This window comes from Ictidomys tridecemlineatus, chromosome 4, assembly GCF_052094955.1.
Source record: "Ictidomys tridecemlineatus isolate mIctTri1 chromosome 4, mIctTri1.hap1, whole genome shotgun sequence".
NCBI lineage: Eukaryota > Metazoa > Chordata > Mammalia > Rodentia > Sciuridae > Ictidomys > Ictidomys tridecemlineatus.
Genome location: NC_135480.1, coordinates 199502796 through 199529324, shown reverse-complemented (window position 1 = coordinate 199529324; position 26529 = coordinate 199502796). Strand labels below are relative to the sequence as shown.

The following is a 26529-nucleotide window of genomic DNA, read 5'->3' as shown; positions in this document are numbered from 1 at the left end:
TATGTCCATCTACAACTAAAAAATTTTTTTAAAAATTTTTGTGAAGAAATTTTTCATGTTGTCTTCTTGGTGTCTTGTTTATTATAGAGTCTGTATTTTGTCTTTTGTTAATTATATATTCATTCAACAAGTGTGTAAGGAGCACTTGTTATATACTAGGCACTATGCTATATGGTGTCATTCATATAAATTCCTTTTTCTCCCTTCCTCATTCAGAAGTAGACCTAAATAAGTACCAGAAATCAATTCCTAAGTTAAATTTATAAATTTGGGTTGCTTTAGGCACTAGTTAACATAACTTTGTGATAAAATATTTTCAAATATTGTCAAGATCAATTCAAGTTCGTGTGTTTCCCCAAAAGCCAGTCAGGTCAAGAGCTAAGTTAGTAGCTAACTCCTGTTACTTTTTGAGTTCACGGTTGAACTGAACAGTTAAATAGGGTACATTAAATAAGATATAGATTTTGCTTTTGAGTTTGTAAAATGCACTGTATTCTCTGGCATTCTAGAAGTCCTCCTTCCTCATAGTGTTAGAGATACTAGTATGTAGAGATGCTGCTGTATGTAGAGTTCTGAATCAACTCACACTGCGTCATGTATTCCATGTAGAATTTTCAGACGGATCATCAGTCTGGACACAAGAAGGCAACTAAGAGATTGTTAGGTGATGGCAGTCAGTGAGCATTTCCTTCAGGAGCCCCCAAAACAGAAAATGCCAAGAGCCTTTGTAGGAGACTTTGGACAACTTCTGAGAAACCCATCTTTTAGGTAAAAAATGGATGAGAGAAGAGATTGGGCCCTTTACATTATCTGTGCTACTGGATCTATGGGAATCTATATCTGGTTGCACTATAGATTCTATAGGCAAACTATCTTCATGTTCTCCATTAGGTTTTTAAAATGAAGTATAATCTCATAATATAAAATTCACCCTTTTAAAGATATACAATTCAGTGGTTTGCAGTGATTCCAATGGTCTAATTCACTATCTAGTACATCTGATATATTAGCTATCTAGAAATCTTAAATATATCTAATAAAACTATCTAATCCCTGAATCCATGGATTTTAATGTACTCTTCATTGTAATATATTCTTATCATAATTTTTTAACCTTTGAAAAGCATATCAGCAAAAAGTGAACATTCTGCAAAATGAGTAGTCTGCATAGATGGTCAGCACAGATACCAGGAGTACTGCAGAACAGCTCTCATCCAGCCCCAGCAGTGTCACTTCCTGATGCTGCTGAGATTTGTAGGATATCTTTGTCCATTTTCCCTTACTATATCACAATATTTGAGACTGGGTTTATTTTGACTCATGGTTCTAGAAGCCCAGGAGCATGGCACTGGTCAGCTTCTGGTGGAAGGTAGGAAAGTGGAAGGATAAGTCCATGTGTCCAGCAGAGGTTACATGGTGAAAGAAGAAGCATGAGAGTTGAACCTTGCATTACAACAACCTGCTCTTCGGGTCACTGGTCTGTCCAGGAGAGCAAGTACTCACTCCCAAGAGATAGCATGGATTTTTTTCATGAGGTCTTTACTCCCATGATCCAAACACCTCCCAGAAAACCCCTACCTCCCAATACTGCTGCATTGAAGAATGAAGCCTCAACATGAGTTTTGGTGGGTCCAAAATATCTTTAAACCATAGCACAGAGTTGGTGAAGACAGCATCCCTGGAACACGCAAATGTCCCTTCCCAAGTTGGGCTATATAGTGCTTGTTGGATCACCTGTCCTCCCTTTGGGGAGCTCTCTTAGCCAAGCTAGTGGTCTTCTACCTCCTAGTTGCTAGATCTGAGCCTCTGGACCTGCTCTGCCACTCCTACCTTCCAACCCTGTCTGCTTCCTGCCATGGTAAGGGGCAGCAGTATTCCTCCCAGGCCCCATTTTCTGACCAGCTTGGGTGGGTCTAGCCAGCTCTGATTTCTGCTTATATAGCCCATGAGTAGCCTAGTTTTCTGTTCCTCTTGATACCTTCTGTGTCTGATTTTTCACTCCCCAACCTGGAGCCTGACTTGAATTCAACACTTAGAAAGTTCTGGAACTTCTGAAGCACAGTGTGTCTCCAGCAAAGACATTCTACCTCTTTTCATGGAAACTGTAGGTCACAGAAGGCAGGAGCCACAGACTATAATATCAGGATCTAGGGCAGTTTATCAATGGAGCAAGTCCTCTTGTGAGAGAGCTTTTGGGATAAGTGTCCCTGCCTGTCTCAGTGACTGGCACCAGGGAATGTGTGAGGCTCCAGCATGATGCTAGGCACTAGTAAGTAAATGTGGGGCTGTGTTTCTCTTAACATTTGCAAGACTAAGAAAGTAGGCTAAAATGGTGATTGGATGCTGTGCATCTTGCCTTACGGGATAGTATAGTCTTAGAAAAACAGAAAGAAAATCTTTCCTATTATTTCCAGTTGCATGGGTTTTTCTTGAATACTCTTAAATTATTTCTCCATTAACCTTTTTTTCTCTTCTCACTTGGTTTGTATCATATTCACTCCTGCATTTCTACAAGGACTTCATGGCTGCTGGTAGCTCACAACCTGAGACTTGCTTTTTGCAGCTGGCTGTAGCAGTAATGTCTCATTGTGGCAACAGAGAGCCCAGAGTCCTGACCTTTTCTCTGTGATTAACTTCTGCTGCCATGGTCTTTGCCATGCAGCCCTTCTTAATGTTTTCTGAGTCTGTCTGTTTCCCATAGGACTGAGGAGGCACAAAAGGGCGGACTATTCCAGGCTTTGATGTTGACCTTTCCAGGTTTTCATCCAGTCATTATCTTTGTAATTTGTATGCTCATTTCTTGAGTCCAATGGTTTGGGGCTCTAGAAAGCATCTCTGCTCATCCCCAACCCCTGTGGGTTACCCAGAAAGCCACAGAGTCATACTCAGAGGGCTTTGCCTTTCCTCTTCCCCACTTTCACTGAACAGCATTAGTGATGTCTATGTGTCTCTCATTAGCAAACCATTCCCAGTGCCCCATTGCTGAATCAGCCCCTGCTGAGCCACCTCCATGTAGGGAGGCCCTATGTTCTTGATGCCAAAACCTTAAGTGGAAACAAGGCAGGTTCTGCCTCCTCTCCAAATCTATAATTGTTCCTGGTCTCCTCTCAGATCCTCACCCTCTGCTACTGCTCATGAATCAGGGAGAGCTGAATTGGAAACCAAGAAAGAAGTTAACTACCTTCTCCCTTTCTCTCCTCCCCAGCCCAGTGAGGAGCCTGACTAGCTGACCAGCATATGGAACACACCCAGCAATAGTAAATGCACTGTTAGATGGTGGTTTTTCTCTTCCCTTCCCCAGCAACCTTTTAAAAAATTCAAGCTCCTGAGTAATTAGTCCTTTTGAGAATCCCCATGGATACCAAAATCTGGAGATGCTCAAGTCCCTTGTATAAAATATGCAGTATTTGCATATAACCCTATACTTATCTTCCCCATACTTTAAATCATCTCTAGATTACTTATAATACCTAAAACAATGTAAATGGTATGTAAATAGTTGTTATTCTATTTTGTTTAGAGAATAATAACAAGAAAAAAAATACAGAGGCAACTGTTACATGCAAGTTACATAGTAAACAAAACAGGTTGCAAGGTAAGTACTGCTTGAACAGTAGGCAGGGGAGATTGAGGGAATGTGGAATGGTGAGAGGCAGCAGGACATGCGGCATCTCACTTCATTCATGTGGATTCAGCATGGTGTTTTGCCTTTTTGGAACTTTCTAGAAATTTATATTTAGAATATTTTTGATCAACAATTGGGCAACTCCTCAGATATAGAACCTTGGATTTGAGGGCTAACTGTATCTTATTTTTCTCTCTGTATACCACAAATCACCTTATGATCTTGTTTCCCTCTTTAGATTGGCAGCCAAGAGTGCTCAGAACCCAATTTGTGGCCATGTCTATAGGGGTCACAGCATGAAATTCAAGTACTACTTCACATGGCTTCAATTTTTTCAGTTTGCCCCCATTTCTTTTCCTATTATTGTGACTGTTGAATATAGTCATATAAAATGCTTTAGATCTGTTTAGAACAACAAAAGAATACCAGCCAGTTCCAGCTAGTAAAGCATATGTAGTTTTATTCTGGCTATGAATCTACTTGCTATTTTATTTTTTTAGTATAATTAGCAAATAACCATTTTTGTTGTTGTTGTTGTTAAATGTAGCACAATATTTAAGAGATGTCACTATTAAAGAGGAACAGCATAAGAGACATTGAAGTAGAAGGATTTGGGCTGAATCACTGTTAACACTGTGAATGCGGACAAGTTTCTGAGAATACCCCCAGCCCAGTGTAGTGCCTATTCATATAGTAATCTCCATTGACTATAAAAATGAATTTTATCAGTTAGATTGTTTGAGGATTAAGTGAAATAAGGCAGCTAAAGCCTCCCACATAGCCCTGGGTGTTTGGTGTGCACTCAACATTTAGTGACACAACTGTCTTTATTCTCCCTGTTCTACTTATGGTGCCATGGTATACCCTGGGTAAAGGTATTTAAGTCACAGAGTTCATTCTTCTGTGACTGACAGTCAAGAGATTAGCATGTGCTTTATGCCCACAGAATAAGCCAGACCAAAGCCTCTAAGAAAAGGGGCATGTGCAGCCCACAGTGTACCATGGGCTCAGTAGAATTTTAAGGAACCTGGGACCAAGACTGATGGGGATACTATGCAACTAAGAGCTAACAGGCAGTTGGAACTAGAAAGCAACTGTAGTAGAGATAGAATGTAGAAGGTCTGGGCCTTGGTCCTCAGGATCGGGTTGGAGAAAACTAACCTATCTCCACCTATTCTTGCTTCCTTGGTGATATGAGTGCTGGTTTTCTGGGAAGTGATAAGGTGTTATCATGGTACAGTGGGCCTGGAGTCTAGTCTCAGTTCTGCCCCTGTCTCTCTGTGTAACCTCAGATGAGTTATTTGGCTTCCTTAACCCTATTTTCTTTATCTTTGAAATGGTGATACCAATAGTATACTGTTGTCCTGAGGATCCAGTGAGAAAATGCCTGTCAAGCCTCAGCCTCCTGCTGGCCCATGGCAAATGCACAGTCAGTGGGTGGTGGCTGTTCTTGTTGGCTCAGGTGCTACACTGGCCACCATGTTATCCTGAGGAGCATCCACCTGTCTCTCCCAGTAAGACCAGAGCTGTGATGATTTGTGTTCTCCAGCAAGATGTGTGTGTTGTCTCTGTTCTTGTTCTTTCTCCTTTTCTTTTGTCCTTTAACCTCTTTAACAAAACCAGACCTCGTTATTTAAAGAAGAATTTAAAAGTGTAAGGCAAGCTATGTTTACACTTTTATTTCTTTACAAAAACAAGGAAGAAAAAGCTGAAATGAAGAAGGCCTCTTTCAGAGTTTTCCTTACCTTTAAAAATAGCGAATGGACCCAAGCAACATAACAAAACCCTGTCTCAAAATAAAAAAGGCTGGGATGTGACTCATTGGTTAAGTGCCCCTGGTTATCGTTATTGCTATGCTTTCATAATCTGAATCTGGTACCTCCCCACACACACACAAAAAATCGCAAATGGAGGGAAGACTTGTGGGCTCCCTTGTCTCCCTTTGCCTGAGAAGGGTGCCTGGATAAGAAGGTGATATTCCTATGAGACATGAGGTAGGTGCTGCATTTGCATATGGTAGTACTGAGGAGGCATTAGATGGGAGGAAAGAAAAGAAAAACAGTGGATTTTGAAATTCCTGGACTCTACCAAGCTGTGTTCCTTCCTAAGGGTTGCTCACCTGGTAGTGGTGCCCTTCTCCCCACACCCCTACCACTCCCCATCCCATTTCTCTTGGGAAGCTGTATTTTATGTATTTAAGCAGACAATGTTCCTTTATTTCACCTGACTCTTTTCCAATTTGTAGCAGCTCACCTGGGGGAACATAATGAAGAGGGCTGTAGTATCTGGGGGAAGGAATTAAACAAATTGTGAAAGTGCAGAGATAATGATGGGCTTACAGGATCATTAATCTGCAGGATCCACATTCATGCCTGTTTGTTATTAGGAATGGTTAGACTCCAGGACCTACCTGGATGAGAAGTGCTGAGTGTCCGAGGCTTAGAGACTAGACCAGGGTTGGCTGAAGAGCCCCTTTGGTACACCAGCACTCCTTTCCTCTCAGCATCAGTACTGAGTATGCACTGTTTGACATCTTGGGCACAGGTTGGGCTCACAGGCCGACTGTTCTGAGTTTGAAGTATGGTTCACCATTTATTAACTGTGTGACCTTGGGTAAGTTATTTCACCTTTCTGAGCCTGTTTTCTCACCTGAAAATGTGGATAAATAACAGTGCTACCTTGCAGAGTTGCCTTGAGAATTATATATGTAGAGCATGAAAGTGATTGGGTTATAGTTGCTCAACAATATTAGTTATTTTCCCCTTAGGATTCAAAATAAAGATCCTTTCAGGTAGAGGTCATTATATTGTCACTGCAACAGAACCTCTTTCCTTTGCAGAGGAGAAGGAAGAAAGAGTAGCTTTCACTCTCCCAGGATGTAACTGAGGAAGTCAGATAGAGTAATAATTCCCAGAGAACAAAAGCCCAGTACAGAGATACCTTATTCTGCTCTTCAGAGATGTACAATGGCATCCTACAATCTCTGTCATCTACCAGCAGTTGTGACACAGTTGTCATGGCCTGCCTGTGCACAGATTTGGTCATAGCTGTTAATGTTATCACTGCTTTAATTTAATTATGTGTGTTGTTTGTTCTGTATGTGTTGTGTTTAATTGCCATTTTAAATGTCTTCAAAATCACACTATGATTCAGCATTGAAATGAAAAGTCACTGTGAATACTGAAAGCCACTGAGCAGAGGAGAATGTACATTTGCCATTAGCGTAAAGCAAGTATATTTGCATTTATATTTTCTAGAAGAGCAACAAACAAGTTATTTCTCGGACCTAAAACAGAAAGATAGTTTCTAGCAGATAAATTTTTGTTTTGTTTTAATACTGAATTACCCTTGGAAAAACATGGACTTTGATGACTCTGAATCAGAAAATGATTCAGATGAGTAGGATTCTGGATAGGAAGTTTTGGAGCTTACCCAATTTATGTTCCCATATTTCCTTTTAATGTATGCCCAAGAGCAAGAAAAGGTTTTTGAAATTTGTTATTCTAAGTGACCAGAAAGCAAAGAATCATTGTTTCCTTGGTGGCATATTAAGATAAAGAGCAAAGTTGCTCTCTGAAAGAAAACGATGCACAACCCTGTTGAATTTAGTGGAGGACACCTGTGACAGGATAGCATTCTTGGGAGTCAGAAGCCCATGTTTAGTGTTCATGCTTGCCAGGTACCTACTAGTCCTCATGGAGTCCTGACCTCCCCATCAGTGCTTTGCCAGGTGTCCCAGAGCCTGGGGTCCTTTGGAACCAAGACTGGAACAAGAAAGTGTTCTCTGAGAGGAAAATGGGTCCAATGGTGCCAGCCATGCGAAGGACTTGGAGAAAATTCCTTTGGACTAGATAGTCACTTACTGAGTGCCTGTCTATCAGGTGCTGCTGCTGTGTTAGGCACCTCAGGGGTTGTCCTGATGCTTACAGCAGTGCTGAAAGGTCTCCCCTGGACAGGTACTGCCCTTTTAGAAAACACTCGGCCAAGATATAACAAAAGATATTAAAAAAGAAAAAGTCCTGCCCTTTGACTTAGTAATTCAATGTATGGGAATTCATGCACATGAATTTGTTCCTTTTCATAATAATGTTACTTATGTAACATTGGAAGCAACTTACTGTCAAACTATAGGGATAGGATTCAGTAAATTATGATACATCTATAATTGGTGAAAAATATTCAGTTTTTAAGATTGCTGGGCAAAAGGGCATGGCATTTAAACCTACATATATAAATTATGAAGATTATAGAGCAATATGGGTTAATGTTATTGTGACCAACAAGAAAACAATAAAATTTCAAAGATATACAACTGTTAATGTGGTTTAATATTAAAAAATGAATAATGCAGACATAAAAACAGTTGTATTAAGATGATATAATCATGGATAGATGTTATTTTTTTTTATTCTTTTTGATAAAGAGGCAAAGAAAAGAGGTGTCCAAGAAAATGAGTCAGTAGCTGCAATAATTACTGAGGTATATTGAGAATAGGAATTATTTTCAGAATGTCCCTAAAATTACCTAGTTTTACATGCTTACTAACACTGAGATGTTAAGGAGGCTCTGGGTTTCTTTTTCTCACCCTCCCATAAATTTAAAATTTGTGATTATGTATTTGCAGAGTAAAAATGCTGTAGATTCTGGGAAGACATTTGAAGCTTTGTAGGCAAACGATGATAAAATAAAAGGTATTTGTCCAAATTTGAATTCTTACAAAACATGGAACTGCTATGATTTCAGAATAAATGTGTTTTAAATATTTTCTAAATAGAGAGCTGTTGCAGTCCTAACAATACTTGGCTAAGAAACTATTTCTATGATAGGCCATAATTACTCTTTGGAAAATTATTGGGCTTTAAAAAATTCCTACCTAAAGATGCCAGAAGAGCAAGTCCCACTTTGTCCCTTCTTGTATCTACAGTAACTTCTATAAAGTTCTTTTGCCCTGTCTTTCAGGGTATCATGGATTTTTATTGCTGGGCAAAAGGGCATGGCATTTAACCTACATATATAAAATTGTACAAAATATTTCTTTTTTTCAGATAGAGCCTATGGTTAAATTTATACAAAGGGTTTTTGCCATAGGTATTATTTTAACCTTTTACTCTTTTTTTTTTTTTTGAGAGTTTTTTTCTGTATGTTAACTTGTTTGTTCATATTTCAGTTCTGAAATTCTAATTAAAACTTGTGGTCACTAATCAGTTGCATGATTAAGTGTAAGAACTAGAAAAGTTGATAGAATTTAGTTATGTATTATAGATATGAACTTTTTTTTCCCTCCTATGTGTTAGGCTGTGCGCCTAGACACATTTAATAAGTGGCCATTTTTCTGGAATTCTGCACTCTTCCTGCTTTCTTTCATTACATTAGGCAAGGTTCCACTGGATGAGACATTTGCAGTCTTAAGACTTCCTGCCATGGTTCAGACTTTGTATTTTTGACATTGAAGCTGTCTTGTTCCTGAAGCTACTTAATTAGAAACACATTCATTTCAATGTACACTGGAAAAAGCTCGGACAGCAAAGCCAGGCACACTGGGAAGTTGGAGCATTTGTGTAGTTGGCAGCTAAACTAATGGTTTACAGTTTAAGGGGGGAAAATATCACAGGGCATTTCCTTCTCATAGAAGCAGAGACAAGCTGAATATGCCCAGCAGATACCTTAAAAAAAGAGAGAAGACAACGATGGAAGAAAAGAAAGGATAACTTCACTTTCAGTATTGTTGTGTATATGGTTCTTTCTTTGGCTATTATCAAATATAAAAGTCTCCTAGAAGAATAGTTTTCAAACTGTGCTGCTAATATTCAAGTCTGTTCTGCAGACTTCCAAAATATATTACTTCTTAGATATGTAATAAGAAGGAAATTTTATATTTTGGGGAAGGATTTTTGCTTGGAAAATTTTATTTGTTGAATACTAATGAGGGAATTGTGTCCTTTCTTATTTTAAAAATGTTTGAGCATATCAAAATTTACATCTGATCATCTGATGTTTAGAAATTTTTGTTGTCTCTCCATTGCTTCCCAGATAAAGCGTAAACCGCTTCATTTTCTGTTGTAAGCAAACCTTTCCTGCTTGGTTACTTGCCCATCCTTGTTTCTTCAACCTATCCCCAAAGAGCCATCCTTGTCCAATCACTTTGACTTCCCCAGCTGTCCCAGAGGAAATGTACCTAATCACCTTAGTATGAACCAAGTCTTTCCTCCAGCTCATAAAAATAATAATAATAATGATAAATTTTGTGCACATTTCATACAATGTATCATGTACTGGAGAGATGGATGGAAAGGTTTCCTGTCTCTTCCTTCCTCTCTGCTCTTTGATCTCCCTCATCTGCCCCTAGAAAAGACACCGTGTGATAGGTGAACCTGGGGATTGTAGGTTCCTTATCAAAGTGACGCCAAAGAAGAAACAGGTACATGTTGGAGTCAAAGCCCAGGTTTTACCATTTCCTTGGTTTTGTGGCATTAAATAAGTGATTTACTGCTCTGGTCTGTTTCCTCCTCTGTAAAATGTGGGGTTATACCCATCTTATAAAGTTATTTTGTGGATTAACAAAGCTGAATTTATAGGTCTTCATGTAACCACTAGCACATTTATCATTGGTAGGTAGTATCATAAATGATCATGATCATGTGTACACACATACATGCACACAGGCTCCTGAAAACAAAGGAAGGACTGGTCAATCCCAAATGCCCAGGTTTTAAAGCCTTTGAGTTGGGCTCTCCTTCTTTGCTTAGTCACTGAACCTTGGTAACTTGTTGAATGAAGCAGTTAACAGAGTCTTTATGAATGGTATCATCAGGTGGCATGTGTTCCACTGGGTGAAGAAGCTTACTAGCAGCTCTCCAAATACTTTGTTCAATCAGAATGGACAGTAGATGACATCTTTTGGTTGTAGAAGAAAACAGCAAATAATAAATTATTCTTCATTGAAACCCATTATGTCCTCCATGTAGTTTTTATTGCTTTTTCGATTATAATCATGGCAATCATAGCTTCCATTTATATCTGGAACTCTACTCATCACTTGATGAATATTTTCTGTCATTCTAATAACATTCCAGTTTGAGTCCAGGTTCCCATTTTAAAGCCTGGGTGACCAAGGCAATGCAGCTGCATAGCTGCTGTCAAGGGACTGACACCAAGGCTGGTGCTCTTCTTACTCCCCATGCTGTTTCCAATGCTGCCTGTGTTTTGAAATTCTTCTGAAGTTTCTAGGCTTGGGAACAAAATGTCACATTAGGATTTTGTTGTGAAAGGAAATGTAACTGTGCATACGTTTATTAAAACAGTTTTTCTCCAAATAGTGAACCATCTGTAATTTTCTGTTGGAAGCAACAGACATTAAAGCAGCTGTGTGTCTCTGTTTCTCTCCACAGTGCTCCCATGCCCTACCTCATAGGAATCCATTTAAGTTTAATGGAGGTAAGTTGTCTTCTTTCCTCCCTGATCACTCAACTTGGGGTTTGTCTTGCTTTGTGTAGTGGAAAGCTGCGGTCTTGGGATACACATCTCTGTGAATGAGAGCAGATCAAAGCAAAAGCTCATGTGTATTCCCCTTCTGGGTGCACAGGACTGAGTTCCTTTTAGACCCTTTCAGTTGGCTCTTGACTCCAGGGCTTTCCCACTTTGCTTAGAGATTACAGGTTTTTATGGGTGAGGGGTTATAAAGGTTATGAAGGCAGGGAGGCCAGAGGAAAGGGTTCTATGAGGGTTTGAACAAGGGAAGAGAAATGGTTCACTTTTTATAATAATGTGTATTCTAAACCACTATAACAGTATTGTATTTTTGTTCTTTTGTATTTTGAGAATATGATATAAATGGTGGATAGAAGTGTGAAGAGGAGTATTAAAATTATCCCCAATACCATTATTCTAGATTGAATTACTGTTAGAATTTTACTATTCTTAATTCTAGTCTTCATTCTGAGAATATGTATTTTAAATAAATGTGCATGATTGATATGTGACATATATATAATTTTATGTCTTAATTTTACTTAACATTATGGTATGAGTACTTCTACATGGTTTTGTCTACTCTTAGTAACAATGATTTTCAATTTGCTACCTGTCATTCCCACCATTTGGATATACCACAACTTAACTATTTTCCTACTGTTGAACACTTAGATTGTTTATAATGTTTTCACTATTATAAATAGCATTTCAGTGAACATCTTTATGCATAAGGCTTTATCTGCATTTTGACTTATTTCCTTAGCGTAGAATCCTTAAAGTAGAAATGCTTGGTCAAAGCTCTGAATCTGATGCCAGATTGCTTTCTGTATGGCTGTACCAATTAGATAGCAGTTCTTTTAAAGGACTTTTCTGTGCTTCTGTAAGTGCCATTAGTTTGTAGACATGAACCTCAAGCCTTTTCCTCCTCAGGAGGGAGCAGACATTTGTACTAGAGCAGAATGGGGCAGGGGGTGGGCATCTTGCCTATATCACACAGGAGATAAGCTCTGGAGGAGAATCTACAGCCATGTCCGTCTGCGATGGTGCTTTGCATCTCTTAAAGGAAGTGCTACTTCTCTTCTTCTGTTGCCTTCATTTCACGTCGACGAGGACCACCTGCTTCTCCACTAACTGTTGCACACTGTGCTATTGTGCTTACGAAAATGAAACAAGTTGGTTATCGAAAAACCTGTTTGTTTGACATTGAGAATCTTGATCAAAATAGACCACAGAAATCTGCTCAAATTTCTAATTTGACAGGACGGCCATGTGGCTCCTACATTCTGTTAACAGTCCCTCCCTGTCATCACCCAGCCCTAAGCACATACAGTACACAGTTTATGGGCTATCTTGGATGATGTATTTAGATCAGATTGAAGAGATTTCTTCTGTTTTACCTTTATTTGTCAAGTTGGGGAGTCTATTCAAAGCTCTTGTATGAAAAATGAAAAAGTGAATACTTTCTAATAGACCTTTCCCAGCAGTTGCTATAGGGTTTGAAACACTGATCTAAAGACTATTTGGCCTAATCAGCATCTACAACTTCCTCCTGCTTCTCCTCTTGCCTTCCAGTCTGCTCCAGCACAGGCTTTTTCAAACACTTTTAATGTCCCCCTACCTTTAGCATTCTAGATAATTCCAGCAAGTGTCTAGTCCTGGATTGCTTTTCTTCTCTACCTGCCCGCTATCATTTGTCTTAAGCTTTTTGCTTCAGTTACCAAGTCAAAGTCATTGACTCTCAGCTGTGACTCTAATGTTGCTCTGCCTCTCTGTATGTCAGGTCCAAAGTTTCAAACACCAACTGAGTTTCGCATGGTTGTGCTACAGATGTCTCACTCAGCCTTCCCCCAAACAATTATTGTCTGTGTGTGCATGTGCATGCCAACACACATACAAACACACACACGTACACACAAACTCACACTGAACCAATCCACTCCCCTTCCTATATTCCCAGTCCCTATGAATGGAACCATTGGCTTCATAGATGCCAAAGTGGGACACTTTGAGGATGGCTTAGTGTCCCTCTTTCTCACTCAGTCTATCTGAAATCTTACCACACCAAAAATGTCTCTTGCCCTGTTTCTCCTTCATTGTCTTCATTGACATGTTTTCTTTGCTTTCCTGGATTCTTGCAAAGCCTTATTTATTCATTTGATAAGCAAAATGAGGGCCTCTTATGTTCCAAGCATTGTGCTTAGTGCTGGACTTTGGAAGATTTATTCCATAGCACTGACATGGAGTGTGTTGCCTTCTGCCTGATCACAGCTTTAGGTGGCCCACTTTTCCTCTGCACTATCCCTGAGTTCTGGGTGGTTTTTTCTTCTGATGTCAGGTCTTCCGCACATCACTGCTAGAGTACTTGTTAGCTGGTGCATAGGCTATCAGATCCACATACTTGCACCTTTGCATGGAGAGGCCCTGCCCTTCTCTACCTCTTCCAAGAGTTCCTTGGTCTGCTGTCTTCCTTCTTTCACTTAAAGAACCTCTAACTCTGAATGATAGCTGTTTGCTTCCCTGTTCTCTCTGTCATCCCCTGGAGCATGAATTGTCTAGGAACAACGCATATTGTCATTCTCTGGTGCCCTCGGCATCTTTAAGGTGCATCAAGCAGTTCATGCTTACTGAAAAGAAGGGTGGAATGAATGCTTAGGGAATTGTAATTTGGAGCATATTCAGGAGCCCTCCAATGGGCATCACTGTTTGCAGGCAACCCAGTACCATAATTTTACATAAAGATAAGGGAGGTAAATTTTTTTTTTGTTACCTTTTCTATGATTGTAAGTAATTTGAAGCAAGGCCTTTTGTAGTAAAATTTACAGTGCAAAATATGTGTGCATGTTGAAGCTAAAACTTGAAACAGTTTGCACTTAGGTGAATGGGCAAGAGTCTACTCTGTCCAGTTTTTGATGGGCTTTAAGTATGAAAGCTCAGGACTGAGATTGGGAAGGAATTTGCTGTGTTGTTGAACAACTATGTGGTTAACACCAAAAGAAAAACAAACATGGTAGTTTCCCCACCCTTGAAACCAGCCTTTTGAACAAAGAAGTGTTTCCTGGGTGTGTAGGGCAGCTATGAACTCCACATGTCAGAATTTTGTCTCCTGATCTCTTCCCCTGGGTTTCAGCTCACACTCAGAGAGCCCTATTGTGCTTCCTGAGTAGATTTATCAGGTTCAGTTATACCTTTCAGTGCTAAAGATGCTTCCTCTGTGATTTGTTTCAGGAAAATGGGCTATAACACTTGGGCAGGAGCACAGACCTGGGGCCAAGGAGAGCTCTTTAAGGAAGGAGTTCAGAGAGGCCCATCTCTTCTCACTACACTAGTTTTCTTACTGGCAATTCAGCAAAAGGCTTATTTTTGACTGTCTTGTTATTTTTTCTTGAAAGCTATAGGCACCTTATTATGCCTTTGCATATGTGCCAGAATTTTTTAAACTTCAAATGAATGTGGCAGATGTTCGTAAAAGTTTAGAAAAAGCTACCATAGGAAGACTTTTTAACCATTTTTATGACACTCAAATTTATTGCACAAAAAGAAAGAGAAATTATAATTGAGTATTCTCATTTGGAAAAAGGTTATTTTGGGGAAAGACCTAATTCTAGTCTTCAAGCTCAAACAGGATGCTGTTGCTGTTTGTTAAATGGTAACCTTGTCACCATAAAGAGTCTACTTTCCTTCTAAAGTGACAAGTTTGTAGCTGATATCGTTCTCTCTCCTTCTGCCTTTTGATATTCTTTCTCTCATTTAAGCAATTTGAGGCTAGTGGCAAGTTAGCAGAATAGCCAAGGGTATTGGCATAGACCTCACTTCTTCTTGGAGAGAATGATCATGTTAGTTGGCAGCTAGGAAATCCCAAAACATGGCCAGATTACATAGTGACTATTTCCTTTCATTCAACCGATCTCAATTTAGTTCAAACGACATTTATTCAGTCCCTCTTATATACCATATCTGGCAGCAGGAGCCAGGTCATGCCTAGTAGATGGTGCTTCTGTTTAATAAATGGAGATCTACCCCCATGCTTCACAGTGTTTTGTGTAGAGGCCTGGCGGGGGCTAGGGTGCATGTATCCAGAAGGTATTCGATGTTACTGTTGATGGTGGATTAGTGAGGAAGGAGGAAGGCAAGGTGATAGCAATGACATAGTTCCAAAGAGAAGCTCAGGCTCGCTTGTAAATGAAGTTCCACCTGTACGCTGAGGCAGTGAGGGCCCTGGATTCTGGCTTTCCTCCTTCCTGCTCATGTGATCTCAGGCAAGGCAATTGTCTGCTGAGCCTGGTTTTCTCACTTATAATCAAAGGGTAGTGGCCAAATCTTCTTTGATGGATCATGGAAAAGATATAGTGAAAAATTCATGAGATGTCCAGCACATACAGAGTGCTGCAAAGTCAACAGTTATTGCTGTTTCTATTTATTCAGTGGCCTTAAAGCCATTTACATTGTTAAGGTGATGACTTTGAAATTGTTTTAGAAACCCTTAGGTTCCAAGGGTCATCATCCTCATTCCCTAGAGAAAAAGCTTTAGCATAGTTGGTTTGTGCCTGCCCCATTTTCTCCTGGTTTGCATTATAGGAGGCAGTACCAGTATTGGGAATGATACTTTTGTAGAATTTGATAAATGTGCTTCTGTACTTCTGTGTGGCCACTTCTTTACTATGTTAACTTCAGTCATGATACTTTGTCTTTCTGGATTTTTTTTTTAACTTTCTTTATCTACAAGAGCTGAGTCCTGCAGGTGTCCAGAATATTCCAGAATCTAACATATGTCAGGAACCCAGGATAGAGGATATAGTTTTTCCCCAGCAATTTGTTGGCAATCTTGTGTCCAGGCATGGCACTATACCAGGAGTTCTGTATAAAATGGTGATTATGACATAGCCTCCACCTTCTTGACATTTGGTCTGGAGCAAATGCACACAGTAGAAAATAATTGTGGTGTGGGGGCTGAGTTTGTGTCTCAATGATAGAGTGCTCCTCTAGCATGGGCGAGGCACTGGGTTCAATCCTCAGCAACACATAAAAATAAATAAATAAATGTCCAACTACAACTTTTAAAGAAAGAAAGATAATTGTGGTAGATTGGGGCTGCCTCAGGCTTGGGGAAGGGAGGCATCATCTCTAGTCTGGCTTTTCCAGCCTGAGGTCTACACCTCTCAAGAGAAAATAGAAAAGTGAAGTCTAACAGATAAGAACTAGGAGTAACAGGGGAGCAGGGGACACCATGTACAGAGTTTTGAGGTGTAGACCAGGGGACTTTCTAGGAAGTATGAGGCATTCTGTGTCTACTAGGAGCAAGGAGCTGAAGGTAAAAGGGAGACCTGAGTTTGGCAGGAAGAGGCCAAGCCATCCAGGGCCTTGTAAGACGCGTTAAAGAGTTTCAACTTTATAGGGCAACAGAGAGCCATTGAAGGGTGTAAATAGGGAGGGATATGGTCAGGCCTTCTCCTTGTGGGCCATTAGAAACACAGTCCTTCCATATAAAATGCTTGGAAACTGCTTAACCATGTTAATAAAGTAAATGGATATTTGTAAAGATCAAGGTAATTCTTAAGGAAATTACACACCAAAACCATGTATATAAAATTCAGATGTGTTAGCATCCCCAACCCAATCTTCTGAATGGTTCCTTTGCCACCAAACTGTGGTGAGGTGTTTGTAGCGATGGTTTTCTTTGAGGTTTTTAAGCACCACTTTTACTAGAGTTGTCTTCTCCTGTTTTCAGTACATTTATGCATCAGACATTCTTTCTGTAGCCCAGTTTGAGGGTATAAATTTAGATGATACACTAAGTGGTTATTGCAGATAGTGGGAACAGGGTGAGTGGGACCCACATACCGAATTGCAGGTCCCTGGGTAGCTGTCCCCACCAATGCAATTGCAAGAGGTGTGCGATGGATGCTCAGGGAGGTCAGGCTCCCAGCATTCCTCCCTGTCTCTTCCTCACCATCGTTTCTCTAGGAAGATTTAGACATCAGCCCCCAAAACCCTGATTTTGCAAGTAGATCAAGTGCTTGGAGTGCTCAGTGGCACTAAGCCTCTATTCTAAGAATTGGATCCAAGTGTCTAATCAAAGCTCAGATTGGTTGCTGGAATGCAGAGGCCACATTTATGTGTGTCCACAGTAGGGCTCCTAGTTTGAATATGGGGCTTTTACACAAAATAATAGGATTTTTTCTTTGTGTTTCAGAGAACCTGATTTCTGTCAATTGAGTTTGTACTATTTTAACTATTTTCTTTTTATCCCCTTGCCATAGAAAGTCTTTAATCCTTTGTCCCTTAAAAAAAATATTTATTTTTAAACAGTTTCATAGTGAGTGGAGAGTATTTCTTGTTTACCACTGTATCACTTTGATGCTTCACAGGACCCCATGTGTAGACAGAAGTAAGGTGTAGTTTGCATTGTTAATGCTCAGCTAATGCAAAACTCTGAACCATAATCATATTTGGCTAGAAATGGTGATTTGTGTGTCCTCACAAGAATGGAGAATTTCAATGTGAGATTTATTTGTTGGGGCCCAGTAATTCATATACCTGCTTTATAAGCAAGATGATGTTTGCATGAAAAAAATCCCACCTAGTGGTTGTGGTCATAAGTCTGTGGGGAGGACTTTGAGAAAGGGAAGAGCTTGACACCTTCTGAGTCCTTGCTTAGTGCCACACACTGTGCTGGAGGCTTTGCTGCTTTCACTTTGGAGCACTGATTGCTTACTCTCTGCAATACAGGAGCTATCCACACTTGTAGATGGGAAAGCTGAGGCTCTGAGAGGTAAGATCTTTTACATCCAGTCCCTCCACTATGAAGGGTCTATCAGTCCCCAGAGTCCCCTTGCTCTGTGCACCCTAAAGCTGTGTGGATTATGCCTGTCCCAACCCCAGTATTGGGCAGAGGCCCCAACTGTGCCAGAACTACTACTTCTCAGTGTTTTGTGCTGGGGATTGAGGGGAGGGGAAAGGAGTGCAGCCCCATAGTCCTCCAAAGACAAGTTCTGATGACACTAGTGCCTGGAGCCTGGTTCCCTAGCTGCTCCCTTCTCTTATCTGTAAAATTAAGATGATGTCATACATCTAAAAAGAGTTGTGAGAATTAACTGGTACAGTGGATATGAAGAGCTTCTTTCAAATGTCGTATCGATTATTTATTATCATAATTAGTATTAAAAAATATGAGGCAAAGTTTGAGTTGATGAATCCCTGGAGATTGTTCTGTAAAGAGAGAAGGAATTGGATGATAGTTGGTTTTCCTGGCGTTTCCTTAGCATGCTGCATACCATTGGCACTCTCATCACATCTGGAGATTGCAGAGCGCAGTGTAGCAGGCTCTGGTCACCTCAGGCCTAGGAGAAGGTTAATGGGTTCCTCCTGGAAGCTCTCTCCTCTTTGCATTGGCATCTTCTTTTAAAATGAGTGTGATTCCAAAATGTCACTTAATTGTAAAGTTGAGATTAATTAACATAAAATAGTTTTAAACCCAACAAGTACTTTGGGCTCAGTTAAGCATCTACTGCTTCAGTCTCGTTTGTCATGGTGGATATGTTCTCTTGTGGGACTGGCAAGCCCTCAATCACACTAGAAAAACTGAGTCATTGTTAGGAGAATCAGGAAATGAGAGCATCAATGATGTTCTTGGTTCCCATTTTTCTTTTTATTATTTGGCCATCATTATATGAAAGTCCCATTTAACACTGTTAAAATGACTTTTTAAAAAACCTTGAAATTTATAAATTTTTACCCATTAATGCTTAAATGAATCAGATTCCTGCTAGGTAAGAAGTGACCTGCCTGAGGCCTGCGGAAGAGTGGAAAGAGCCCTTGCCCTGGAGTCCTGTGGGCCTGGGTTCAGATTCTAGCTCAACATGATATGTCCCTTCAAATCAGCTCCTTTATTTAAAGGAAGGACAAGTTTAGCAGTGGATAGTTACTCTGTCACACGGTTTGTCTGCTGTACACAAAACTGCTCTTTCATTAGCCTCTTCAGAGATGCCTGTTGGAAACACAAATAATGTTTTGTCATTGAGTGAGGGCTGCTAAAATGCACAGCATTTCAGCATCAAGGACACCACCTTGGTGAAGGTGCCCCTGTCTTACAGGTGGGTTTGTTAAGGTGCCTCATTCCTCAAGTGTAGTATGGGTAGAGTCCTAAGTTCATAAGAGTTTTTAATGATGAATAAGGGAAAAAATACAAATCCCAGATTGGTGCCCATCACATGGGCACCAATAAATGAAAGTTATTAACAACATTATATGGGCATAGAATTGGAATACTTCAAAAAAGAGCTAAAAGACACATCTAAGTTTGCCTTTGCCCTCTTTTTAGCCTCCATTTTTATTTTATAATGACTGATTTTTTCTAAATTAACATTCACTTAAAGGCACTTTTAACTGAGTTCAGCCACATGGGGCTGGTGACTTCTTTTCATAGAAAACTCCTTGCAAGTGACTGAGGCGGGGCTTTTGTAGGGCCTCAGAGACCGGCAGTGATGATTGAAGAGAGGTGCCCTTGGCCCAGGCAAATCCCACTTCAGATCTGGGCACATGTGGTTTTATTTAACACCATGCTCAGTGACTCAGGGTACCGGTTTGTGACCATCAGGCATTTGCTGTTGATATACAAGGTCACCACAGTAGGGGTGTGTTTGTCAACCAAATTAAACTTCCTCTTAATGACCTAAAATAATTGATTCGGAAGGCCTTTAAACGGGCCAGGGCAATGTGTAAGCAAGCTGAAATTCCGATTTTCTGCACAAATTACTGCATCTTGTTTATTGTATTTATGTTTTGTCTTTGTTGAGAAGAATGAGGATGGACCATGGATTTTTGGAGGAGGCAGTGAGCCTAAGTTTGAATCAGAGCTCTATCATTTGTCTCTGACAGTCAACGGGTATGCGCTTTATATCCCCATCAGCAAAATGGGCACCCACCTAAAGGGGTGACAGAAAGAATATGGCCAAAGTGCCATGCACATTAGTAGGTTCTCAGTGCTGGATGTTGTTATGTACAAAAGATTTCCAATAGGCTCCTCAAGAAGATAGTATAATAATAATTTGTACAAAGTAGTCAAACTGTGGTGTAATCTATACTTTTTTTATTCCTGCTAACCTGATTTCTCCATAAATCACTTGCTATATAAAGTTAAACATCTATACAGAAAATCATAATTAAAAATGGAGCAAATAAACCTATTTTTCCATATTATTTGATTCTCAGCTGCCTTCAAAATGATTTTTAAAGTTGAACATTAAGATTTATGCCCTTTAGACTACAAAAAGAATATGTTTTTTTCTTTGCCCATGGATTCAAACATTCATGATCCAAGAAAGCTCAGGCCTTTGCAGATAAAACTTGGGGCCACCATCCTATGTTTGTAGAGAAACATAGTCATTGGCTTAAGGCCTTTCTTAAGTATCATCAACAGAGCCATTAAAGTTTTGTTTGTGGGTGGAAGCTACCAGCATCCCATAGAGTGGTTTATGAGCCCTTTTTTTCCTCTATAAATGCAGTATCGAACAAAAGCTAAAAAGTGTAGATTGGGGTTGCCTAGACTCCTAAATACTTCCTTAGCCAAATATCTGTTAAACCTTGGGACCTAGGAGTTAATTGTTTTGAACGAGTCAGTGGCAATAAATTTATATCCTCTCTCTTCAGCATTTGGCTGCAAATATTTTGTACTGACAGAATGGGTTAAATTATGAAGCTTGATAAGTACATATGCACATTACCCATCCCTAGCTTTAGAAGAGGAAGGAAAAAAAAGAAAGAAAGAAAGAAAAAGATAGCTATGATTTTTGGAAGTCGTCCCAATTTTTAAAAATAAGAGAATTTGGACATTTTGGCATATGGGGTTTTTTAAATGAAATTTCATGGAACTGAAAACAGTCAATTTTAGGTTTCCAAAAATTGTTTTGATTTTCGTTGGTATAAATTTGCTGCACATGGTTTTGGGGAAGTTCTGAGAGATACATTTAGGGTTTAGGGGTTGATTTTTTTTGTTGTTGTTTTTGTTAGATTTACGATTGAGTTTTTAAAGGTGTTTTTTTTTTTTAAAATTCAAAGTATAAATTGGAGGAGACCAGAGTTCATTTATAAGGGTGTTTTTTGGTAATGACATCATTCTTCATTGCTGACCAACTGGACTCATGGGCCAATTCATTGAGCCTCCTTTGGGCATGATTTGGACACCAAGACTCTTGATGCAAGTGACTTTGGCCATTCCATTAGCAGCAGCTGGGGATGATCAACACTGTGAGCATCACCTGTGTAGAGTCAGGATTATTGTACATCAAGGTTGGGCAGAGAGGGAAGATGCCCAGGAGGGGGCTCAGGCCACCTGCTGTGTGAGGATCAAAGGGTTGAAAGGTCAGAGGGCACAGCTCCCTTAACCATATCTGTCTGTGCAATCGCTGCCTCAGATTGTAAATCTTGGCAATTTCATTAAGGCCTCCTGGCTGCTACTGGGGCATTGGAATAATAAAATTTTATATCTGCTGCCTTTCCTGCCTCTGGCTGCCAGGCTGATACATTCTGCACAAGATGGGGACGTCTTATGATCAGAGCAGCCCTGATGAAACCCCAGTTAGGAATTTGAGATCCACAGGACCTTATCCTCAGGAATTAAAAAAGAAGAAGAAGAAACAACTTCACACAAACTATCTAGCAGCCATTTGGATTTCCAGAGCACCTCTCCTATGAAAAGCAAGTTACCAGCATTTTCCCTCTTGCTAAATGCTTCCTCCTACTCACAGTAGGAGAGGCGAGCTGTGCCCGTGCTGCTGCTTATTAAACAGCCCCACTTCTAATGACTGGGGGTTCTATCTTCTGGGAAGTCCCCAGCATCCAGACGGGTCTTTCTTCTCACTTGGCAAATCTTTTGGGTGTTTTTAGAGATATGTCTCCTGAATTTGATTTTCCAAATATTTCTCCTAGATCTTAAGGTTGTTATGGACCTTTAGGGACCCTTGGCTCCCGGGCAAGACAAATCACAGTAATGGCTGCCCCTTTACTGCCCATATGTTTAAGACCCCCTGTAGTTTGTTTGAAAAGTTAAGAGATTTTCACAGTGAAGGTGCCATTTCTGAAATTTAAAGTGTTCCTTTTCACCGGGAGATAAGTTCACTCTGATTAAGTCCGTAATTCTCACTAAGCCATGTTTATGGAGGCAATAAACAATGTTTCAGTGTGCTTGTTAAATTGGGTCTCCAACCTCTCCACTCTTTAAAAATTGACATTTCAAATAAAAGGCAGGTGGAGATGGGAGTTGGGGTTTGCTGTGCTTAGTGATAGATGAATCATGGCAAGTGGCAGTTGTGTCGGAGGTGGGAGGCCCCATTTTTATGATAGGGTGACCCCAAACCATTTTGGGACTAAGGAATCTGCATCCCCTTACACTCTCAGTGAAGCTCTTAAATTCAAGTCTTATTGTTTCCAAATTGGATGGTTACTATTTTGAACCACTGCCAGACACATTGCACTCATTTAATTTTCACAAAAAGTCTGTGCTGTGGTAGTGGTGGCTCTATTTTATAGATGATGAAATTTAGGCACAGAGAGGTGGCTTATCCAAAATCACACAGCTAACAATTAGTAGAACCAAGACTCATGCCCAGTTATTGTATGAAGTGTTTTAATATATACAAACAAAAAGCATTATACCGGCCTACTTTGGGGTCTGCTTGCTATCTCATATTAAGCACTCTATATATCCATGGAGGTGATAAGAGAAATATGTGACATGGCTGCTGTCCTTAGTATGTGCTCAGCACCAGCTCTGTGCTGCTACACAGAAAAGGAGAAGAGTCCTAGACGCAAATCAGAGCTGTTTTCACCCTGGGACCTGGAGTAAGTTACTTTGCCTCTTTCAGCTTCATTTTGTTCTTCTGTAAAATGTGAATAATGATGCCTATTCCTTGAGGTTGCTTTGAAGTTATTTTTAAATAATATATTTTAAAATGTGATAGTTTTAAAACTCTACAGTGGTGTTGCGGCACAAATGTGAAAATAGTGGATTAAAGCAGTTACTTTAAGGGGAAAATGATGTCACATATGAAATGAGAAGAAATATCTCGGGCAGGTTTTAATTGAGGGCTGTCATATCTGTTGTCTATTGTACTTGGCTTAGGACTCAGAGATGGCCTTCATCATGGGAGCAAATGTAGTGGGAAGGTTTTCTTGAAGAGCAGATGATGTAGTGGGCTGGAGACAGTCATGGTGAGCTACGTCTGGACAGTGCTTCGTGTCTCACTAAGGGCTCTGCCTACTGGTCCCTCATTTGTGCTTCGCAACAATGGGGAAAAGGATGACACCTTCTACATCTTCTTTTACATGTGGGGACACTGCGTTTCCAGCAGTAGGTAGGCAAATGTAGTTTGAGGCAAAATCCTGGCAGAATCAGAGGCACAAACAGGCATGTCCTCTGCCCTTGGCAGATGGAGGGGCTATGTTGGGTTGACTTGTAGAGTGGACTGCTGGGAGAAGTGGAGGAATCCATATCATAGAGGGAGGCCTGGCATTGAGGGAGCCCCTACCCAGTGGCCACATCTAGAGGGAACAGGTGCTCCAGTGTCTCTGCCAGTCCATCAGTAGTCCTAGAGGTAAGGATTATGACCTCTGGTCCACAGAGAGGGAAACTGATTCACATGACAGCTAAGATCCTTGCCTTTACTGCTGCCTGGTTCTCAAATGAAAAGCCAGGACACAAACCTTGGGACCTTCTGTCCCTGGGCCTAAGACCATCCAGAGGAGGGAATCAGACAAGCTCTGTATGCATGGAGATGCTTGCTCTTCTGGGGTCAGGGTCTTTTCTACTACCTATGACTGTGCCCATCCTCAGATGTATCCATGCCCTATCCACAAGGAGGCTGGGAACCCCTGAGGTTCAAAGATCATGGTTGAATTTTTTCCCTGTATCTTTAAGACCCAGACTAAAGTAAATGGGAATGGCTGATCCATACATGAGTGACCAAATGTTGAGTGAATGAACACCTGGTGGTGGCTGCCAAGAAAGGAGTTTTTCAGAGAAAAAGGCACTTTGCTGACCTGGCTTGGCAATCTCTAGACGTGTTAATGAGTGTCAGTGCTTATTACCTTGTGAGGAGTGGATGCGGCCTGGCCTGGGAGGCATTTACCCTGTTTCCCTCCCTGCCAAGCTTCTGTTTCTGTTTAAAGCACACTAGGAAATTCCATGGTGTTTTCCGGGCTCCTCTGAAATATTGGGCTTACATTTTAATTTTGTGGGGCAGGAAGGAGCAAATCAGTGACTCCTGGCTCCAAAGAAAAGCCACTACGTTTATCAACTTCTTGGCAGCTCAGTGACCTTTAGGGCCTGAGGAAGGGAAGGAAAATGTCACTCTTTATCTGTACGTACCCTAGATTTCAGGAGGGAATAAAGAGTTTAGAGTCCTGAATGTTTGCCTTTCCTCTTCCCATTTTTTTCATTTTCCTTTTCATTTCTCTTTCCTTTCCTTCTAGGAGGCCACCAGCTCCCCAAGCTGTTCTTTGTTATGTGCTCATATGTATGCGCATGCATTTGAGCACATTTCACATGTATCGTAGAGTAGAAGGAACACTGGCTCGTGGAACCAGATTCAAATTCTTTCTCTGACATGGTCTAACAGCCTGGGCAAATTATTTGATTTCTTTAGCCTCTGTTTTCTCGTCCATCAAATGGGTATGATTTTTTAAAGGAAACCCTCTCTTCCTTGGGAATTGTAAAGAGTCGGTCAGGCATCAAAGTACTACAGGCCTTGATTCATCTGTATGTTATATCTGCAGATTGAAATAGCACATAAGCAAATAAGGTGATGCATTGGGAAGTACAGAGGCCTTGCTGTCCAGCTGAGTCAGTACTTAATGCCACTGCTTCTTAGCCACATGACTTTAGACAGGTCATTACCCTCCTGACTCTTGGTATCCCTCTTTCTCTACAGGGGTGCTGTGAGAATTAGGATAACTGATATGTTAATAGTGGGGCTGTGGAAAGAGCACAGTGACTGATGGCTATTATTTTGTTGCCATGAGCTGTAAGTAAGAGATGAATGCAGAGCATGGAACACAATTCCTGGCATGCGCAGGTCCCCTGCAAATTCAACTGTTGCTTGGACTTTTCTGTGACCATAGGAGTACACTTTGCAGAAAAGGCAACTATATGAAACTCAGCAGTTATCATTCAGTTTAGAATATAAACTATTAAGATGTAGTTTTTGGTTTGATTGCAACTTCACACCTGCCTTTCAAAAATTTTTTTAAAAAAAAATGCTGCCAAAATTATACTTGAGAGTACGTTGAACATAGCGCCAGGACCCATATCAGTTGTGCCACTCACAGGGAGAGGAAATTTGATGCTTTTTGCCCCAGTGCTGGGGGTGGAATCCAGTGCCTCGCACATTCTAGACAAGCACTCTGCCACTGAGCTATAGACTCAGGCAGCAGGATTTCAGAGAAATGTGCTTATGTGAGACATACCAGGAAAAAAGCAATAGGTTGATGGTAATCTACATTTTAATAGCAAAAATTGTAAAAGGACAGTCTCTTTAGCTTCCAGCTTTGCTTTGAAAACTCAGTTGTTTGAATCCTTCATCTCAGAACTCTATTGCCTTTATTGACATAACCATCAAATTGCAAATATAGTAACTTGCTTTTAATTGCCCCACATTTATTGATCATTTAGTGCAGTCAGGTATTGTATAAATTCCTTATACATATCACCTGACTAAATCCTCACAATACAACTGTGCAGCACTATCCCCATTTCATAGATAAGAAACCTGAGGCTCAGAAGGAAATAACTTGATGGAGGTTACACAGTGCAGAGGCCAAGGCTTGAATCTGGTGGCTTCCTTTCAGAACCCATAGTCTTAATCACCATGTGAATGCCTGTCTTACTTTCTGTGTCCACTGTGAATTAATTCTACAGTAATTAATTATGATAATTTTACATGATTGTTATCATTGCCATCATTATTGTTATTCCCCTCACACTTCCTTGAACAGACTTCAATTTGCTTACGTTGGGCTTACATTGACCGTCTGGGCTTAAGTTGACATCTGCTGTAAGGCTGGCCTCCCAGTGGAAGGGATCCAGACTGTCATTTCATTCATTCTCCAGCTAATGAGCATGAGGCTCACGTCAGGCTCTGTGCTGGGCACTGGGGACAAATAGGATATGACTTTGTCCTAGTATAAGGCCATAGAAAAAGTTCACTGGGTTCTGGTTCTTTTATATCATGAGTGTCACCTAACTGACCCCCAAACCCTCAGCACATTCTATTGGAGCAGGCCAAAAAAGGGAGGCAAGAGCAGTGCTGAGGGTGGAACCTAGGGCTTGGCACATGCTGGACAGTGTCCCACCTGGCTTCCCAACCAGGTAAGTGCCTGAACACTCTTCAGAACCATCAAATTGCCAGGGCCAACGCTTGCCCCTAGTTCTATGGCCTGGATTG

At 40.5% G+C, this 26529-nt stretch overlaps 1 protein-coding gene across 13 annotated transcripts in view; it reads left to right on the top strand.

The window, feature by feature from the left end:
- The window catches only part of Dennd1a (DENN domain containing 1A), a 517467-nt gene that overhangs the window by 288340 nt on the left and 202598 nt on the right, over nucleotides 1-26529 (top strand). For 5 of the 13 annotated variants that reach the window (XM_021723518.3, XM_021723517.3, XM_078048175.1 and 2 more), the window contains one exon: nucleotides 11014-11059. The exons of the other annotated variants lie outside the window; for them this stretch is intronic. In XM_021723518.3, coding sequence (XP_021579193.2) covers nucleotides 11014-11059 — 46 coding nt within the window. The remainder of the gene's footprint in view (nucleotides 1-11013; nucleotides 11060-26529) is intronic. 13 annotated transcript variants of the gene reach the window in all.